Source organism: Ursus arctos, unplaced genomic scaffold, assembly GCF_023065955.2.
Source record: "Ursus arctos isolate Adak ecotype North America unplaced genomic scaffold, UrsArc2.0 scaffold_7, whole genome shotgun sequence".
Taxonomy (NCBI): Eukaryota; Metazoa; Chordata; class Mammalia; order Carnivora; family Ursidae; genus Ursus; species Ursus arctos.
In genome coordinates this window covers 41,942,331-41,961,761 of record NW_026623089.1, presented here as the reverse complement: position 1 = coordinate 41,961,761, position 19,431 = coordinate 41,942,331, and the positions used below count along the sequence as shown (strand labels likewise).

Here is a 19,431-nt window from a genome sequence, read left to right as displayed (position 1 = left end):
GGAAGTAGGCTGACGAGGAGCTATTTCCCTGATGACCCATCTCTAAATTTATCACCCTCCAGAGGGCTCGGTGGTGGTGTCTGTTCTCTTGTGGTACAGCAGGAGCAAGACTAGGTAGGCACATGCAAGCGCGTAAGGACAAAAGGGCCTGGCGTCTGTGGAAGCCAAACTCTGCCTGGCTTGGTCGGGACTCACTTATTTGGAAGAGTATGTAGGTGTACACACTGGGACTCATCACAACCCTGGGTTCAGGACACCCATCCTCTTGTCCAGGAATGGCCCTCTTTTTAATTAACTCATTAGTTATTTATTATAATGAGAAATGGAAAAAAAAAATTTAAACCCTGTGAATCTAAAGCTAACACTGACCTTGACTTACAGTCAACCATTCGCGTCTCTCCTCCCTGTTGCTCTGCCTCTCTCTGTATTAACCACTATTGGGAATTTTGTATTTCATTCTTTCTTTGGATGTGTGCATGCACGTGCTCCATACATTTTAAATGGGTATGAAGTTGTATGTTGTTTTCTATTAGTTGACCCATATGAAATTGCCTTTAATGCTTTTTCTGATTCAGTGTTATTCTGCTAAGATTCATTCGTGCTATTACATGAAGCTGTAGGCCGCTCATTCCATTGCGGGTCGTATTTTTTCACCTTGTTAAAGCTCATTTGGATTGTTTCCAGGGTTCTGACTTTATAAGCAATACTACCCTGACCTTTCTCACTTCTGAAGTGCATGCGGGAGTTTCCTTTGGGTAGAAATACAGGAGTGGCATCGCTGGGTCATAGGGTACATGAATGTTCCGTTTTATAAGAGAATAGCGTACTCATTTCCAAAGTGGTTGTACTGGGTACACTCCCACCAGCAATTAACCACCTGTTACTCGCATCCTCTCCACCACCTCTCATTTTATGCCAGTCTAATTGGTGTAAAATGATATACCTTTATGGTCTTGATTTGCATATCCTAGATCACTAACGATTTTGAATATCTCTTCCTATGATATCCTGGCCATATGCACTGCCTCTTCTGTGAAAGGCTTGTGCAAGTCTTTTGCCCATTTTTCTGTTAAATTGTTTGAATTTTTCTTATTGATTTATAAAAGTTCTTCCTATAATCTTGATAGTAATCCTATCTTGGTTATGATGCATTGTAAATATCCCCTCCCAGTATGTGACTTGCCTTTTTTTTTTTCTTGAAATTGTCTTACAATGAACGGAAGTTTAATAAAGTCGAAAGTAGCCATCTTTTCCTTTATTAGAAGTACTTTTTGTAGCACTATTGCAATGAATCTTCACAAGAATCCTATGCGGGTGGGAGTACTGGCTCTCTATGAGAGACAAAGAAAGCAGAGAGCGGAAACTCAAAAGCCATTTGGCCCAGACCTTATGTTCATAAAAAGCCTTAAGTCAACTTTGTATTCATTATCTCCAAATGAGGTAGGTCACCTAGAGCCACAAAGATTCACTGTCAGGGATGAAAGAAGACCTAGCAGCTCAAGGTTAGAGTGCCATCCTTTGTAATTTACTAAAAAACAAAGGGATTTTAATAAATCTTGTCAGCACGGGAATAACACATTTATACCGTATTCTGTTATTTTCATTATCACTTGGTTATGGTATCAACCATAACATGTATTTCTGAGTATTTTAAGTTTCTAAGGAGACCCCCAAAGGACCTCTCTCAACTCTGAGAGGTTCCAGACAGGAAGAGTGGCGTGCTCAAATTTACATAGTTGGGGAGCGCGGAGCTGGGATTCACACCCAAGCGTGTCAGGCTTCAGAGCCCAGATGCTTTCTGCTGCTCAGTGTGGCTGAACAACAAGGAGAAGCCAACCCGAGCTAATTGCTCTGTGAGAACGGAAGGGGAGGGAGGAGATGCGGAGGCAGGCTGGACTGCCCGTCTGCTCGGAGACGGCGGTCCTGGCCACAGGAGCACGTCTTTCTCACACCATTCACTGGTGACCTGAGGGACAGTAGCTACCACAGGTAAGGTTCGCTGGACAGGACGCCACCACCAGTAGCTTCCTTAGATGACACCTGCCTTCGTCCCACCATCCTCCTTCTCCTTTAAGGGCTCTGCAAGCGCACGGTGGGTAAGTGCCAAACACAGCCCGGAACCCCGGGCGTCAGAGCCTAACTAGGAGTGTGACCCCATGTCTCTGATCCTAATCTGTATAATGGGACAGTGATGATTAATTCAGGTCATTGTGAGCAAGTCAACGAAATAAATGAGCAAAGTCTAACCCGCTGCTGAAGCATGTGATGGCTTTTCTGCATCCTCCTCCTCTCTGGCCCTGGCTTCCTCTCACCCTGTGCTCCTTCGGGTCCCCTCACTTTAGACTCCATCCTGGGTTTTCTGTCCTTACCACCATCCCCCCAGCACATCTCTCTTCTGAAGCACAGTCCCACAGACATGCCAGGTCAACTGGGCAGCCCTTGCTCTGGGCCTTCCGTCCCTCATGTATGGTCTTCCTCTTTCTAACCCTTGGCTGCCCACGGTGTGCCCATCCTCTCCTCAACCTTGTCCCCTCACAGTCCTTCCACCTCTTACCTGCTCCTTGCTTCCGCTTTGGCTGAGTGTTCTCACTTGGGATGGGCAGGCCCCTCTGGGCCACCATCCTAAGAGCCCATGAGGAGGGAGGTCCATCAATCGGGCTTAATCCACCTGCTCTTCACTGACCCTTTGGAAACTTAGAAGATACCGAATGAGCAGCCCCTCTGCTTCTGTTGCCACGAATGGGCATCTTACCTAAAGAATGTGTGCATCTCCTATGGACACTCACAGACCTGTGAGAAATTTCTATCCGACTGGCTGAAGATGGATCACCCCGCTCTGGGAAGGTGTCTCCTTCCTACCTTGGAGATGACGGTGCCCACAGCAGGTCACAGCACACACATGGCCAGGTGGCCAGTTCCTGCCTACCTTCCTGATGCCTTCCGAAGGACTGGACACACAGTTGTCGGCCCCTCCGTTCTTGCTGATGGTCCGCCAGAGTTCAGCAAAAGTGCTGTCTTGTTCCAGGGGGTTGGTGCCCTTGGCTCGGAAGTACTCATACACAGCAGAGTCCCGGACGGTGCCGTAAGACATATCAACTTGTTTGGAGAGGTCCTGAAATGTCCTGAAAATGCAAAAAGGCATGAAGCATGGGTACCTGATGCCTACTGCAGGGATGTAAACGGGCTGCAAGGTTCTCCTGAGGACCAAGCCCAGCTGTGGCCCACTATCCACGTTCGTCACTCATAACCCCCATAGCTCCAGTTCCTCGGCCCGGAGCACGACTTGCCAGGGCCTAATCCTATCACAGGTATGTTTCCTCAGTGTAGATGAATTCAATAAGGTTACCGAACACCTAAAACCAGGTCTTGTGTTGAGCTCAAGGGACAAATGGATGCATAAGATATCATTCCTGCCCTCAAGGAGCTTACAGTCTCACCACAGACACATACAGACCGTCACAGTATATGAGTCAGGGTACCATAGGTGGCTGGACACTAAAGGTCTCCAACTCCAATGCCTACAGCACTGGAAGGAAACACATGTTGGCAAGACTGATGACGATGACCAGTCCCTGCCATTGAGAACTGGTGTGGGCAGAGACACGCACTCAGGTCGTGCCCGTGAAGAGGCAGATCCCCCTCAAAAGCTTGTGGCTCTTACAGAGTTCCACCCAATTGTTGCATTTTGAGCACCGCCTCTCAATCTGTCTTCCAGTAAAGAAAGAAATCTGTGTATTTATATGAAGTGCCTTGATTTTAGGCATTGACAACTATTCAAAGATGATGAAGATAAAACCAAGCACTTCTGAGAGCCTGGGGTTTGTTGGACACGAAGGAGAAGCAGGTAGCTCAGGCCACATGCATGTTGGAGGAGGGAGTGCATGTGGAAGGCTCCCCAGCAGATGTCTGAGCTGGGGATGGAGACGGAGAGGCTTCCTTGGGGTAGGGGCAATAGTCAGACCAGGAAGGACCACTTGGCATAAAGCTCTCCCTCGCCTTAAGTGAGCACCGCCTGGTTCAGTATGCTGACAGAATGTCGCACACAGAGTCAAATGGCAAAAGAACAAAAATCCTCAAACGCTCAGTGGTGAGCCAGGCTCTCTCTCTGCAGGCTACAACTTGATCGTTCTTTATTTCTCTTCCGGTTCTTCTTTGTACCAACCAGGATCATCATCCCCACCTCTCCCTGAGTCACCCTTTCCAGGAGGAGATCCCATCTTCTCAACCTGATCGACATACCCCTCCACTTGCTGGTCTCATCTCCAGCTGCTGCTCCTGTTCCGCCCCATGGCCAATGCTGAAATGAGAAATCTCACACAGTCCCCATCAACGGCACCAGGCCATGGCGCTTCCTCTGCCTGGAACCCCTTTATCTCACTTCGCCACCTGATATTCTTCTGCAAACACCCTGAAGAGGCAGGTGCCTCCCTTGCCCGTGCAAAGCCATCGCCATCCCTTTCCTCCCTGTGCCATCTCTACACCTTGCATGGTTTCTATGGCAGCATAATATCACTGTGATTTCAGGGCACAGCATACCAGAACGAGAGGAAGCAGCATCTCTGGAGTCCAACCACTTGGCTTACCTCACAGCTCCCCCATCACTGACCCCGCAGGACTGGCAGGTTAGCTAAACTCTCTGCGCCTCAGTTTCCAAACCTCTTAAAACAGGGTGAGAAGCAGAGCCTGGGGCAGGGGGCTACCATTACAACTGAGGTGATGTGTGTCTAGCTAGTAAAGCAGTGCCTGACACAAACTCAGTGGCCAGTAACTAGTAGCATTTATTCTGCACAGTAGACTGTAAGAAGCTGGAGGGTTGGAGCCAAGGCAGCCTCTTCTTTGCATCTGTGGCACTGGACCCAGGGCTGACACCGGTCTTCGCAGCATGCACACAGAGGAGCCAGCAATGGCGGCTTCCTCCTGCTTTGGAGACACACTCCATGGAGTTCCTTTAGGCCCTACTACATGGCCCAGAAACAGAGCTCAGTATTTGTTTCAATACATTACAGATGAAAGGAAACATAAAATAACAAATTCGATGAAGAAATCTTTCTAATTATTGTTCATTATTTATATCTAATTGAAGCAAGATGTTCCTTTACAACAGGGTTGTAACTCTGTCGTAATTTGCTTGTAATGAAAGGAGGGGGGATCTTTTTTTCCCACGTTTTTTATTTTTCTCATGGTAATACAAACAAACACAAGGCTTTGATGAATGGGAAACATCAGGATGAATTACACAGTTGAGTCTAAATACTGAACTGCTCTAAATTACTGCAGTTTCCATGAGTATGGCATGAATGCGTAACCGCCAAGGAGCTCAGCTCTACTGCTCCATCCCCACATTTGAAATGGAGATTTCCTCTCTCTTCTCAGTGTTTATTCATGACTGTGCCCCTGGCCAGAGGCTCAGGGATCATCTCTGGATGACAAGTAGGCAGCCCGAATATTTACGGCTTCATGTCCACTTCTGTCCCAGTAGACCTCACTGTTCCCGCCCCCAAACACCACCTCTGTTTGCTGTGCCCGCCTCATGGCTCAGCCCCACGGCCTCCATATATCACCTCGCAAAGCCATGAGTCACTGCAGAGGGATCTCTCCCATCTCAAATGCACACATTTGAGACATCCTCTTTCAAGGAGTTTCCAAGCTCACTAACACGCCCAGCACACAGTAGGTATTGCCACCCTATTTCAGAGTAGCTAACGCTACCAAAGGATGTGGAGGTTTAGGCAGAAGGACCCAGCTATTCATACATCAAATCCATCATCTCCTTGGGGCACCTACTCTCTCATCAGTCTACAGTTTTGCAAGGGATACAGGGGGAGCAATAAAGGAGACGAGGAGCAGCCAGCCAGCCAGGCTCCAAGCCAACACTGGCAGTCAGGGGAAGACAGATGTGCACATCAGGTAGGACACCCATCCGAACCAGCCAGAGATGCTTAGCTTGGAGAAGGCAGCACCAGCACACTTAATTTAGCATGTTTCTCAAATTAGTCTCTTCAGCAACAACTGCTAGAAAGTGTCCATGCACCCCCACCACAGAGAAATGCAGATCTGTCCATCACAGGGGGTATCGCTATAAACCCCAGTCATGCATGCTGCCCCTGGCTAAAGTCATTCAACCAGTTAGTTGTTTCATCGACAGCTACTGAGTAAATACTTGGTAAGGCACAGTGGCACAGAGAGCAAGGAATGAATGGCAGGCATCCTCGTGGGGTTCATAGTGAGGGCTGGGAGAATGGTCAGAGAAGTAAACCAACAGTAACTAAACAATGGGAGCAAATTGAAATAGAGCTCTGCCTGGGGGATTCTGGAAACATGGGGGAGGAGCAGCTGGCTTTGGCCAGAGCTAAGGAAAGGCTTTGTAGAAGAGGAAATGTTAAGCAGAGCCGTGAAAGATGGGTGGAGGTAGCTGGATGGAGAAGCAAGGGTTGAGTGGTTCCAGCAAGATAAGATATTACCTGAGAAAGCACTGGTGGTCCATCTGGGACACACACCATGGGGCAATTCATATCTGCTAAATGACGTAGGTTTTGGAATCATACAGACGTGGGTGTGAATCCTGCCTGTGAATACTTAAGCTGTTTGAGGTAGACCAGTAGTTCTCAAAGTACGGTCCTCAGAGTCACGGCATCAGCATCACCCGGGACCTCAAAGAAATGTAGATTGTGGGGCCCACCCCAGAACTACTGAATCAGAAACTTTGGGGGGCACTCAGCAATCTATGTTTTCACAGCCCTCCAGCGGATCGTGATGCGCACACGTTTCAGAATCACTGACCGAGGCCTTAGTTTTCTTAACTCAGACCTTTCTCACAGGTGTGGTGAAGATTAAAGATCACAGACATATGCCCAGCACACAGGCAGTATTTAAAAATGCTAGCCCTCCTATTAGGCTGTCAATAAGTAGTTCAAATGGTCAAAGCAGAGAACAGTATAAAGGAGTCATCAGTGATGGGGCGGTGGTGGTCACGCTTGGATAGAAGCAACAAAGGACAGGCAGCTTCTCTAGACTTTTCTAGCCTTCATGAGATTGAAGCCTGTCTTGGCATCTGCCCAACTGCCTCCCCAGTAAGGATCCTGCTTCTTGTTTCCATATTGTTACCAAGGTACATGCAAATCCCTCTTCATCAGCACACAATGGGTCGTCCCGTGAACAGTACACGTTTTAGGTACCCAGGATGCCGGAAGTGACAACCTGAGGAAGTCTGAACCCAGAATGAGCATGGAGACACCAACATGCTATTGGCAGGCCACAGGGACCCTCGTTTTTGTGAACCGTGATGGTAACTGCTTGGCAGAGGTTTTCCTGGGAAAGTAGTGAGTGCCTGGGTGGTGGAAGCTTCCAGGGAAGGATGTCTTTATGTATTTATTTTTACTGAAGTACAGCTGACACACCGGTTACATTAGTTGCAGGTGTAGGACATAGTGATTCAACAAGTCTATACATTAGGCTATGCTCACCGCAAGTGGAGTTACCATCTGTCACCACACAATGCTTTTAAAAACCCATTGTCTATATTAGGGAAGGAAGTCCTTAAAAGCATCTTCCCTAGGCTGCCCTGTCTGGGTCTGTATTCACTAATGAAGTGTCACTTTGCAAGAATATGCACTTGGCAGCTTACCCTGTGTCCCTGTAGTCTGCTGTCTATCCCCTTGCTTTTTCATCTTTTGACAACATTTAGTGTTGAAATCCTCCGATGGCAAAGCTTGGCCTTTCCTCCAAGCTTACTTCTGAGCCAGTATCTTTCACTCTGTTGTGTCCTACTGAAACTGGGTTTGAGACCAAGGGGAGATGCTTCTATCTCCTGGCCAGGATGACTAATTTTGGGGGTCTCCCCTAGCTGAAAGCATAGCTGACTCCTACGAACACATCAGACCACCTTGCAAAAGGACTTCCCAAACATCCTTTGCCTTTGAGAGCAGTTTTCTCCAATTAAACATGCATCTTGGAAGTCCCACGATGTCTCCTTTGGCTTTGGCCAAGGACAGCCTACCCAGCTCGGCACCGCCTCCCTCCCTCCCCATACCTTTCTCCATAAATCCATCTTACTATTTCCTAGATACATTTTCATTAACAAAGAGATAAATGTGTTTGCAGCATGAGAAAAATCAATAATACAGCATTTATAAATACATCTCTGCATGTTACAAAACTATTTACATTGGCAATAGAGATAAATACACTTGTAACAGGAGCAGAATCAATATACAGTATATGTAAAACAGATTTTAACAACGGTGGGGTTGCCATAATCATGGGCCTGATAAATCTAAATCCAAAGCCCTATTGCTGTTCCTTTAAAAGAAGAGAAAGTAGTGGAGTGACCCAAAAGGCATGGCAGGGTAGGGGTGCCCATCCTCATAATCCGAAGCTGTCTGAACTACAGATGCCTGGACCAGGATCCCAACAGCCTCTCTTTTCTAGCGCTCCCCTTCCAGGAGATGATGCTGCGCGAGTCACTTGGGATTGCCTGGCTGGCTTTCCATAGGCTGCTTAGGGGACCTTCGGGCATCAGTGCTCTAAGCTCCCTGTCCATGTCCCTGCCCTCCTCGGTTTCTTCCCCAGGGCTCCCCATTGTGCCTCTAGTCTCTCTGATTCTTCTTGAATGCAGTGTTCCCCTACCTGGGGCTTCGCCACATTTCCCATTCTCTCCTCCCCCAGACCTGGGTTCTTCAAGGTGGCTAGGACCTCAGGTGGACGCTAAGACACTCCAAGAAGGGCTCGGAAAGGCTCCACGGGTGTCTTCATTCTTTCATTCGTTCATCCCAACACACATTTGCTAAGTGTTTGCTCGTGTCAAGCACTGCTCTGGGGATGTAGGGGGAACAACACAAAGTTCCCGCTCTCGTGGCATTGACGTGGTGGAGGTGGGGAGACAGAGACAAACATATGAACGACAGCAACAAAAACACAAAAAATCACGGAATGCCGGGGTCAGCAAGCTTTCTGGAAAGGGAGAAAGTGTACAGACGTGGGCAATAAGGGCCACCTACCACTCTGTCGCATACCCCTGGTTTTTGCGCTTTTGTTTTTTTAGAACACTTCGAAAATGTTTCAGGAAAGAACAACAGTCTTCACCTGCAGGCTGCTAATGTGGCCTGTGGGGGCGAAGCGGGCAGACCTCTGATGTCACATACCCAGTGATCAAAAGTGCTATGAAGATGAAGAAAGCAGAGTGAGGATGATAGAGAATAATCGAGGAAGTGGTCAGATCAAGTGTGGGGGGGGGAGGGGGGTGCCACTGAACTTGACGCTGAGGGCATGTGCTTCTCCAGCGCTGGGAGGACGCCCTTGCAGGCGGGGCTGACACCTAGAGACACCGTGCCTTCCAAGGAGCACAGGCAGGCAGGCTCCATGTGTGTCAGCCTCCCCTTCCCTGGGACAGCCCCCCGAACACATCCCAGGGCCCGCCGGGGAAGCCTGAGGGTGGGCGTCACGGGGTACTACACGCACTCCTCTGTAGCCAGCTGGTCATGAGAGTGGCTGCAGGTGTCAATCCTAGCCCGGGAAAACTGTCAGGTTAAAACCTTCTGGGGACAATTAGTAACCCAGCAGGATGAGGGAGGCATGCCCATGACAAGAAGACACATCCCTGTCAGATACAGGAGGCCACAAAGCCCTTCTTGAAATGCGAGCCCTGCGGCGGCCGGCCACAGAGGGCAGGCATGTATGGAGTTGCACTCACCTCCCTCCCCCACGCCCCCCTATGTTGTTTTCCCTCTATATTCCATTTTTTGGAATGCTATGGAAATAAAAAGATGCCTAAAATAAACTCCCATGAAAAAAACTGTATTTGTATACAGTATATTTGCATTCTAGTAAAAAATTACCACTATTAAATGTAAATAAATATAGGAACAAAAACAGGGGAAATAAGCACTGAACACTTGTGAGACTTCCACTTTTTACAAATGTGTTTCTGTAAAATTTGCATTTTTTAATTACATTGTAAACACAACACAAATCCTTAAAAATTGAAAATCCTTCTGCTGCCCAAGTGACAGCTCCGGGCCTTGGGATCCTAGCTCTGTGGTCTCCGTGTTCTCCATGTCCACCCCCCCTGCCAGCTGCTCAGTGCAGCCACGATCCACGGGAGGAGAGAGGCTCCTCTCTCACCCCATCAAACACCTGCCCTGCAGGCTGGGAGGAGTGGACTCCGAGGGGCTGCGATAGTTCAATCTTCAGGCCCCAGAACAAGACGAAAATGTCAGCCTAGTCCAGAAGGGCTTGAGCCATCCTGGGCATCCAGGGCCTTAGGACTGAGACTCCCTCTCCCAGGTAGGCTGGAGTTTCCCTTACTGGTGCATGTTCTGCCTGGACTGAGCCCAGGCCTGGTGCCCTGGTGGCCGAAGTTTCTGAAAGGTGAGCCTATGCGATCATCTATTTCTGATTGCCAAACTCAGCCTAGACCCTGGAAGTGAGCAGGGCTCAGGAACAGGGCGAGGGAGGGGGCCAGGTCAGATGATGCTGGGCCAGGTCCCAAGCCGAGGCCCTGGCATGTGTCAGAGGCTGAACGGTCACATCCTCCACTAAGTCAAAACCAGCGACATCTAGTACCCTTGGCAATGGAAGCTCAGTCTTGAAGCCTCCTGCATTCCAGATCCATCTTCTCCAGTCTCTTCTTGGGTTACTCAGCTCTCAGGCCTCCCAGCCTTCACTCAGGCTCAGTATCTGTCCACCATGCTGTGTCCTGCCTTCCGCACAGGACTAAAACCTGCCCATCCTCCAGGATCACTTCAGCTGACGTCTCCAGTAGGAAGAGCGGATCCTCCCATTCCCCGGGGTCCAGGCCCTGTCTCTGTGTTCCCAGTATAGCCTATTCTAACATCTACCCCCTTGCAATTCATGTGTCCATTGACACGTCTGTCTCCCCAACGCCCCAGTGAGCTCCCTCAGGGCTGGACTCTGTCCATGTCTGGATCCCTGTCACTCCACATAGGGTCTGACAGACTGTAGGTGCTCACTTTGTGTTTTCTGAAAGAATCAACTCTAGTTTAAAACAACTCTGTGTTTATAGCTGAATATGGTGGGGGGAAAAATCCAGGCTGAAGACCAGCATGGTGATGGGTCTACCTTTAGAATCACAACCACGAACTTCAGGGGGACCCTCATGCTGCCTGGCACACTTCCAAACTCCCCTCCTCGATTCATCCTTCCACTCTCTTCAACGACTCTCAGATAGTGACCCTGCTTCCCATTTCTTAGGAGAGTAGAAGCAATTAGTAGAGAACTTTGCTTCTCTATAAAGAACTTCCTTTCCTAAAACCGTTGAATACCTGCTGGCACTACTTTTTTAGATGGTGGGCTGCCATGGCTCCTACTGATGTCTTACTCCGTCTCCTGGAGTCCAGACTTCCCTGCCTTCTCAGAACATTGCTCTTCCAGTTGTCACCTCTGTCTCCTACATCATGAAATTTCTTCTCTCTACGGATCATTTCCATCAGCGTGAAAACACATACATAGTCTATCTTGGAAAAAAAAAAAACCCTCATTCTTTGAGATCACACTCTTCTCCAACCACCCTCCAGTTCTTCCATCCCCATTTCTCATGACCCTACCTTGACTAAGTTTTCATCCCCACACTGAACTGAAGCAGTTTTTGTCAAAGTCATTAATGATCTCCCAAATATGGTGGCTGATTCCCACTCCACGCTCTGCCCCAACCAGTTGAATTTGACAAACTTGAGCACTCTGTCCTTCTTGAAGGCCTTCCCTCACTTGGCTTCTGGGATGTCACTCTTTCTTAGTTCTCTCACCTTGCAGGGGCTTCCTTATCCCTCTCCTTTCTACTTTTCTCTTCCCAGACTCTGAATCTTGGGGTGTTCCAGGCTCAGGCCACAGATTCCCTCTCTTGTCCGGTGACATCCCTTTCACCATGATCCAGTCAAGTCAACTGGCTGTAAATACATCTATACACTGATGCCTCCAATGGACCGCCCCAGTCCTAACCCACCCCATCAACACTAGGCAATTGCCCACCCCTGACATCTCTATTTGGATGGCTAGTAAGTCCCTAGACAGAACACAGTCAAACCCAAGCTCTTGAATTATGAGCCCCAGAACCCACCACCAAACCTGTTCTTCCTCTCCTTTGTCCATCTCAGACAAACACTCCTCTATTTTTTGAGATGCTGTGGACAAAAGCCTTGGAATCACTGCTGATTCCTCTCTTCCTCGTACATCTCACATACTGTCTCAGCATATTTGCCCTCTCCTACCATCCAGAAAGCTCCAGAAACAGACTGCTTCTCATCACCTTCACCATGTGGATACTGAGACCGTCTCCCTAATGGCCTCCTGCCTCCACCTTTCACTCTATGCTCTATTCCTCAGGGGGACAGGTAGAATGATCTTTTCAAAGTCTAAGTCAAATCACGCCACCTCTTTCTCCAAAATCCTCCAGCTGCTTCCTATCTCTCAAAGAAACATCCAAAATCCTCACATGGCCTGAAGAGTCCCACACGACCCGAACCCAACACCTCTACTCTCACCACACTGGCCTTCTCTGCCTTCCCACCTCAGGGTTTCTGTAGCTATTTTCCCCTGTGCCTGATATCCTCTTCCCTCACATCTTTAATTGGCTTACTTCCTCAGTTGTCTTAGGTCTCTGATCAAATGTCACCTTTTCTGTGAGGCCTTTGCTGACAACCCTATATAAAATACCACCGTTCTTAAATTATATGATAAAAGCAAAGAAATATATCACAGACTTTTTAATGTCAGTTCTCCCCCTAGAATGGGACTTGGTCGTTTGGTTTATTGCCTACAACTGCATGACCAATCATCCTGGTTTGCACAGGACAGAGAAATTTCCTGGGACATAGGCCTTTCAGTGCTAAAACCAGGAAAGTTCCGGCCAAACTGGGATAATTTGCCTCCCTACTTAAAACAATGCGTGGCACATAGTAGGCACTCAAATAAATATGGCTTATTATGTGCATGAATAATATATTAATGAATTCACTTTTTTTCTCACTTTCCAAATGGCTAGGTTGGCTATCGTGTTGGAAAGGTGTTTGTCTTGAGTTGACCAGTCTCCTTTCAGGACAAGTGTGGGTCAGTCATCTGCAGAGAAGCAGGCATAATGACAGTTTGAGAGCTTGAATAGAAGAACTATAGCCTTGAGCCAGAAAACACTGCACACAGCTATGTGGTCAGAGCCAGCCCAGGCACCACTCACCAAGGAACTCAGGGATGGGGCCGGGTGCTCCCCAGGCTTCCACCTCGGGGTACAGAAGCTTCAAGATCCAGTTTATTTGTGGATCTAGTGGAAATCAGCATTAGCCGAGAGACTCCTCTGGGCCTGAACCCTCCAAGCAGCAGCTGTCTGCCTCCCCCGTCCCCATGCCCCTCTTACTCAGCGGGAGCCCTGCACAAAACAGCCCCACCAGCCGACAGCACCTCCATGCCAAGAACATGGCGACTCCCAGCTCTCGACACCCGCAAATATTTGCTGCCACGAATCAATACAAAAGCAGGATGCGCCATTAACCTTTAATATATCAGTGCTGGGGCTCTTAATCCATTATGAGGCTGTCATAAATGTGACCGAAATGCAAAGCAGAGCAGCAGCCCTTCGGGAGGCCGTGAAGGTGCCTTCCTTGCCTCCCGGCACAACCTACATTCCCCTCGGCTCCAGACAAGCAGCCTGAGTCTCTTCTCTCCCTGCTGGCTTTTGTTTCCACTGTCCTTCCCTCCCTCTTCTCCTTTCTAGATGCCTGTCTGAGCCCCTCAATTATGTCAGCCTCCCAGGCAGCCAGGCACTTGATATGCTGGAAGAAAGCTATAATAATGCTAACTTACAGACCCTGGGCTAATACTTCATTGTGTTGCTTCATTAACCTTGGCCACCCTCTTCCCTAAAGTTCTTATTATCCCCCCATTTCAGAGATGAAGAAATCAAGGCTCGAGGAGATGAAGTCACTTAGGGAAGGCTAGAGAAGCAGCAAGTAGAAGAGCTGTCTTTCCACTCCGCACTGCTTGTTGCCAAACCCATACGCCTGATTGTCATCCTGCAGTGACGTCGAGCAGCCCAGAGCCAAGTGTGCAAGATTAACGAGCAGACAGACCAGCAGAAATACCATGCAAAACACACTGTTGGAAGGAAGCTCGGAGTCACGGGAACACGCTGTTGAACCGACCGCCGCTCAGCAGAGGACAGACAGAGGAAAGGGGGGGGGCAAGGAGGGAGGGTCAGCAGGACAGGTGAGGCTTAAGTTTTGACCTAAGGAGAAAGCAGAAACTGACGCAGAGAAGAAAGGAATAAAAGATGTTCTGGGCAAAAGTGGCCGTATTTTCAAACCATGGGTGTTTGGAGAGAGTGAAACCTCTGGGAACTACTAATAGTTTACTACAAGGGAGCAGAAACGGTAGGGTAGGACCGAGGGCATAATTACTTGTAAAATACTGAGGACAGTGTCATGGAGATGAAGTGCTGATGTCCCTCAGATGATTACAGCACTTGCGAATGTGCGAGAGGAGCAGGTGGGCACATTCTATACACCGGGGGAGGGGGAAGTTACAGCAGGAAGCTTTCACATGTGTTCCAGAAGACGGGCCTGAGGAGCTGTGGTGAACCCCTGTGCTTGTGCACATGTGTGCATGCATGCAGGTGCACATGTGTGTAGGGCCTGGGCGTGTGCACGTACGAGCATGCGTGGAAGGACCCCGGGGCAGGAAGAAGACAGGGAAGATGGAAGGGGGAACTGCCGGAGGGCTGGGACACTCGGATTACGAGATGTCATGCACTGTGACAGACTTTAAAGGAAAGGAGCAGCTAGGGCTTCCTCAGTGCTGGAATGGTGACCCTGTAGGAGGCAGATTTGTGTGACAGAGAAACCAAACAGTGCAGCTAGTGCAGGGATCACAACACATGAGACATCTGCTCCCCTGAGCTTGCTCATGGGCCCAGGGAGGCAGCACACGCAGGGCAAGAAAGCAGAGACCCGGGCCCTCCCCGCGTGGGAAAGCGGGGAAGAAAATGCTGGCACATGTGAGCCTGTCACTGCACAACGCAAAGCCGACTGCAATTAAATGTGAAGCTACAAGACGCTGGCCGTTCTGAGTCGGTGTGCAGAAAAATCAGTTTAACAAGGATGCAGACTGATGGAAAGGTTAGGGAAGGGAGCTGGGAGGAGGAAGGTATGTTCTATTATTGATGAGGCTTGTTTGGGTGCAGGGATGGCAGGGGCCCCACTTTGTGCCAAGTGGAGTAGAAGGGTTGGCTCGTTTCATCTTTTGAACCAACCTTTGTGATGAATTATTCATCCCACCTGGTACATGAGGAAATGATGAGGTTTTTAGGGCTAGTCTGTGCCAGGACCAGGTTGAGCTTGCCTGGTCCGCCTGATGTTGAGCTTTTCAGGCCTGCATCTCGAAGATGCCTGAGACAGCTTCCTGTACCAGCTCCAACCAAGGATGGTGACCGTGCCATGGACTATTCCATTCTAGCTGGTTTTCTCTTGGACAAAAGGCTCTTCAAGTGCCATTAGCAATGCCAGGTGCCAGCCACACCACCCCGGGAGCCCCACAAGTCTCGGCCTGGCACTCTCTCTGGCGCACCACTGGGAGCCGTGGGTGCCTTGATCAGAGAAACATGGCCTACACAACAGCACCTGGATGCTGGCAGACCTGAGCCCAATCCTGCTTTTTGCTTAAGATAATTATCCATCCCATTAACTTCTTAGGGTTTGGGCAGGACACTCGGGACAACTCAGCCAATGTCCAACAGTAAACTGTCAGATGGGAGCAACACACCCAGCTGCAGACCACGAGATAAACCACCGAGGGGTAGTTGTGGGAAAAGTACGCTATGGCTTCCACAGCCCAGAGGACAAAGAGAAAGACATTGGCATTGAGAGGGCATCCAGACATATCCATGCCTTATGCTCTTCCCTCTTTATTGGATACTCCTGATACCCTGGAGGAAGCTATCACAGTCCTCATTCTCAGGGCCCTGAGAGGTGAACTAACTTGCCCAAGAGTTAGAGACTCACACCAACTTACCCAGGACCCTACCGCCAGCCAGCGCGAGAGCCGGGCACGTAAACCACTCTGTTATGGCTGTGAAGCCCGGCTCTTCCCTGACCTCTTACACTCTTGAGAAGCAGGAGCAACGGGGTCCAGTTTGGTACTATCACACTGGAGGTCTGGAGCCTGGGTCCTGGCTCTGAGGGGCACCCATGCCATGCAGGGCTGGGGTCCAGGAATTTGACATGGGAGTCAGACTGTGGTTGCGAATCTCACCCTACCACTTGCTAGCCCCATGGCCTGGGCCAAGCTCAACCTCTCTGTGCATCAGTTTCCTTCTTTATACAACAGGGATGTTCGCGGATTGAGTGAATTCAGGCAATGCGCTGAGAACAGTGCTGGCCCATGGGAGACACTTAGTATGTGGTCGCATCCATGATCCCAATTATTCAGTGACACATTTCTGCTGTATTACGGTTATAAAATGCCAGTCTGCATGACAGGTCCAGAAGCAGCTGGTTTGGCTAGCTAGGGTTTGTTTGTTTTGAATTTGAATGCTTTTAATATGGGCTTGCGATCCCTGGGTCACCGCAAACCCCACCACTCTCCTTGGTCTTAAACCCACACTGACGTCCTTGCCTTGCCGTGTAAACATTTGTGATTGAAACCCCGGGGCAAGATGAGCTCTCAGAGCTTCCCACCGTGATATTTCATGATTCTGTGGCCTGGGTTGGCACTAAATCCTTATCTTATTTAGGATTCTCTATTCCACAAAGCAGCACTGTGGACTGTTTTCCCTGAAACATGGCTGTTTTTCTCTGAAAACTGGAATCTCATTTTGAAGTGTCTGTCAGGACTCAGAGCTACCATGGGGGAGGATCTCACAACAAATAGGCCTCTAGCAATTAAAAATCAGTTTGTCTGGACCCCAGGAGCCTTGCCCCTGTGGAGGGCCTGCAGCCATCTCCCCAGAAGCGGGGGCTGCCAGGGCTGGTCTTCAAGTCACGCCAAGGCTACAGCCAGACCACACCCAATAGGGCAAAGCCAATTAACTACCTTCAAAGGTCTCTGTGGGCCTCCCTGACTCTTAGCAATATAATATTGTCCCCAGAGGGCCTCGGGATGAAAGACAATGCGCCCAACCCAGCCAGAAACCCAAAGCAGAGCGAATCCCTCCCTCAGTAGGGCAAGAGGGTCCTTCGGCAGGAAGAGTTGATGGTGAATATTAGAAAGAAGCGACCTGCAATATTCAAGAGAAATGAGCTTGCCACGGGATTCCCTCAAAGGACTGTGTTATTCAAAGTCGGTGTGCTTTCTTTGTCCCTTCAGAGAGCTGGGTCTCCCTGAGATGTCTCCCTCCTGCCACGTTCACAGGGCATCGGGCCGGCAGGACAGAGGCGGACTCCTGTTCTCCAGGATTTAGAGCCTGGAGCACTGGGACCCAACTGTATCTGGATGTTTATGCCCAGATCGCAAGAGTCCCTCAGTAAACAGTGCGTTTCAGTTTGTTTGAGTGGATGAATGATGTATAAAGCTCACACCTCTGCTGCCTCACGCATGTTTCCTCACCTTCTCTTTTATTCTGGATGCTCTGGTCAGATACACAAACGGGATGCCTAAAGCTCTCTACAAAGGCCTTTCTGAAAATACCCATTAGGGGTTTGACCAGCCAGGCTGGAAAACGCAAAAGTAAAGGGATCAGAGGGCGGCTGACATGAGGAGACCACCAAGTGGGAGGGGGCTAAGATGCAAGGAGGAGAGGCTTCAGGCGCCATGTGACTCAGCAATGGTGTGGCGGAAAGGGTGGGGCCATCCAGTGCAGGCCACCTCTCCAGCCCTGCACACATGGTTTACTCACCCTCTTCCAATAGGATGTGTCCTTCCTGACCTGTCCACTGCCAACCAGAAGCAGTCTCCCTGCTCCTTGCACACAGCACTTGTCACCAGGAAAGAGGTCATCCTGTCCCCATGCCTAAAGGAGCCACGTACAGTGTTTTTCTGATATGAGGCCTAACAGGGGAACTCAGTTGACTAGAATAGAGCTGCACCCCGAGTTGTAGGAGGCATGGCTCCCCACTGCATGGAGTGTCCATGTTCTTTTTTTTTTTTTTTTAAAGATTTCACTTATCTATGTGATAGAGAGACAGCCAGCGAGAGAGGGAACACAGCAGGGGGAGTGGGAGAGGAAGAAGCAGGCTCACAGCGGAGGAGCCCGATGTGGGACTCGATCCCGGCACGCCGGGATCACGCCCCGAGCCGAAGGCAGACGCTTTTTAACGACTGCGCCACCCAGGCGCCCCGAGTGTCCATGTTCTAAGTGGGAGGCCATGATGAGTTCTGACCATGATGCTTGTCTGGACAACCCTCCATGGCTTCCCATTTCTTTCAGAACAAAGTGGCCCCTCCTAACCATGACTCCCTGGGCCTTCTAGGAGTCATGTCTACCTGGCCACCGGCCAGCACCTCTACACTTTCTGTCCTGGCCACCCTGTTCCCCAAGCCCCCTCGGCTTCCCCTCACCTCTGGTCCTTCCTCTCTGCCGTGTGTACCACTTCTCTTTCTTGAACACACAGCTACCTCCTGATATTCTAGGTCTTGGGTTACGTTTCACTACCTCCAGGATTCCGTAAGACTCTCTCTATGATGGATTGAATTGTGTCCCCCAAAATAGATATGTCAGAGTCTTAAGCCCCAGTACCTCAGACTGTGACCTTATTTGGAGAGAGTTTTTACAGAGGTAGTCAATTTAAATGAGGTCATTAGAATGGGCCCTAATCCAAAGACTGGTATCATCAGAAAGGAGAAATTTGGACACAGACAGTCACACACCCCGGGAGATCACCACATGAAAATGAAGCTGAGGTCGGGGTAATGAATGCATCCATGAGCCAAGAAATTCCAAAGATTTCCAGCAGCCCTCCAGTAGTCAGGAGAGGCACATGGCACAGATTTCTCCATCACAGTTTTGGGAAGGAACCAACCTCACTAACACCTCGTTCTTGGACTGCCGGCTTCCAGACCTAGGAGGCGACTTATTTCTCTTCAGTCACCCAGTATGCAGTACGGGCAATACGGACAAACCTCGTCTTATTGTGCTTCACTCTACAGTACTTTGCAGACACGGCGTGTTTTACACAGTGGAGGCTCTGTGGCACCCGTGTCAGGCAAGTCTATCGGCACCGTTTTCCCAGCAGCATTGGCTCACTTTGTGTCTCTGTCACCTTCTGGCAGTTCTCGCAATATTTCAAACTTCTTCATTATTATTTCTGTTGTGGTGAACTAGGATCGGTGATCTTTGATGTTGCTATTATCATTGTTTTGGGGTGCCACAACCACACCCTAGAAAATGGCAAATGTAATCAATACATGTGTGTGTTCTGACTGCCCCACTAATCAGCCATTCCCCCATCTCTCTCCCTATCCCTGGGCTTTTCTACTTCCTGAGACACAACAATGTTG

The 19,431-nt window shown here is 49.4% G+C and overlaps 1 protein-coding gene across 1 annotated transcript in view; it reads right to left on the bottom strand.

The window, feature by feature from the left end:
* GRID1 (glutamate ionotropic receptor delta type subunit 1) overlaps positions 1–19,431 on the bottom strand; it is a 684,166-nt gene that overhangs the window by 37,032 nt on the left and 627,703 nt on the right. Inside the window, exon 13 of the mRNA XM_026504591.4 lies at positions 2,927–3,122. Coding sequence (XP_026360376.2) covers positions 2,927–3,122 — 196 coding nt within the window. The remainder of the gene's footprint in view (positions 1–2,926; positions 3,123–19,431) is intronic.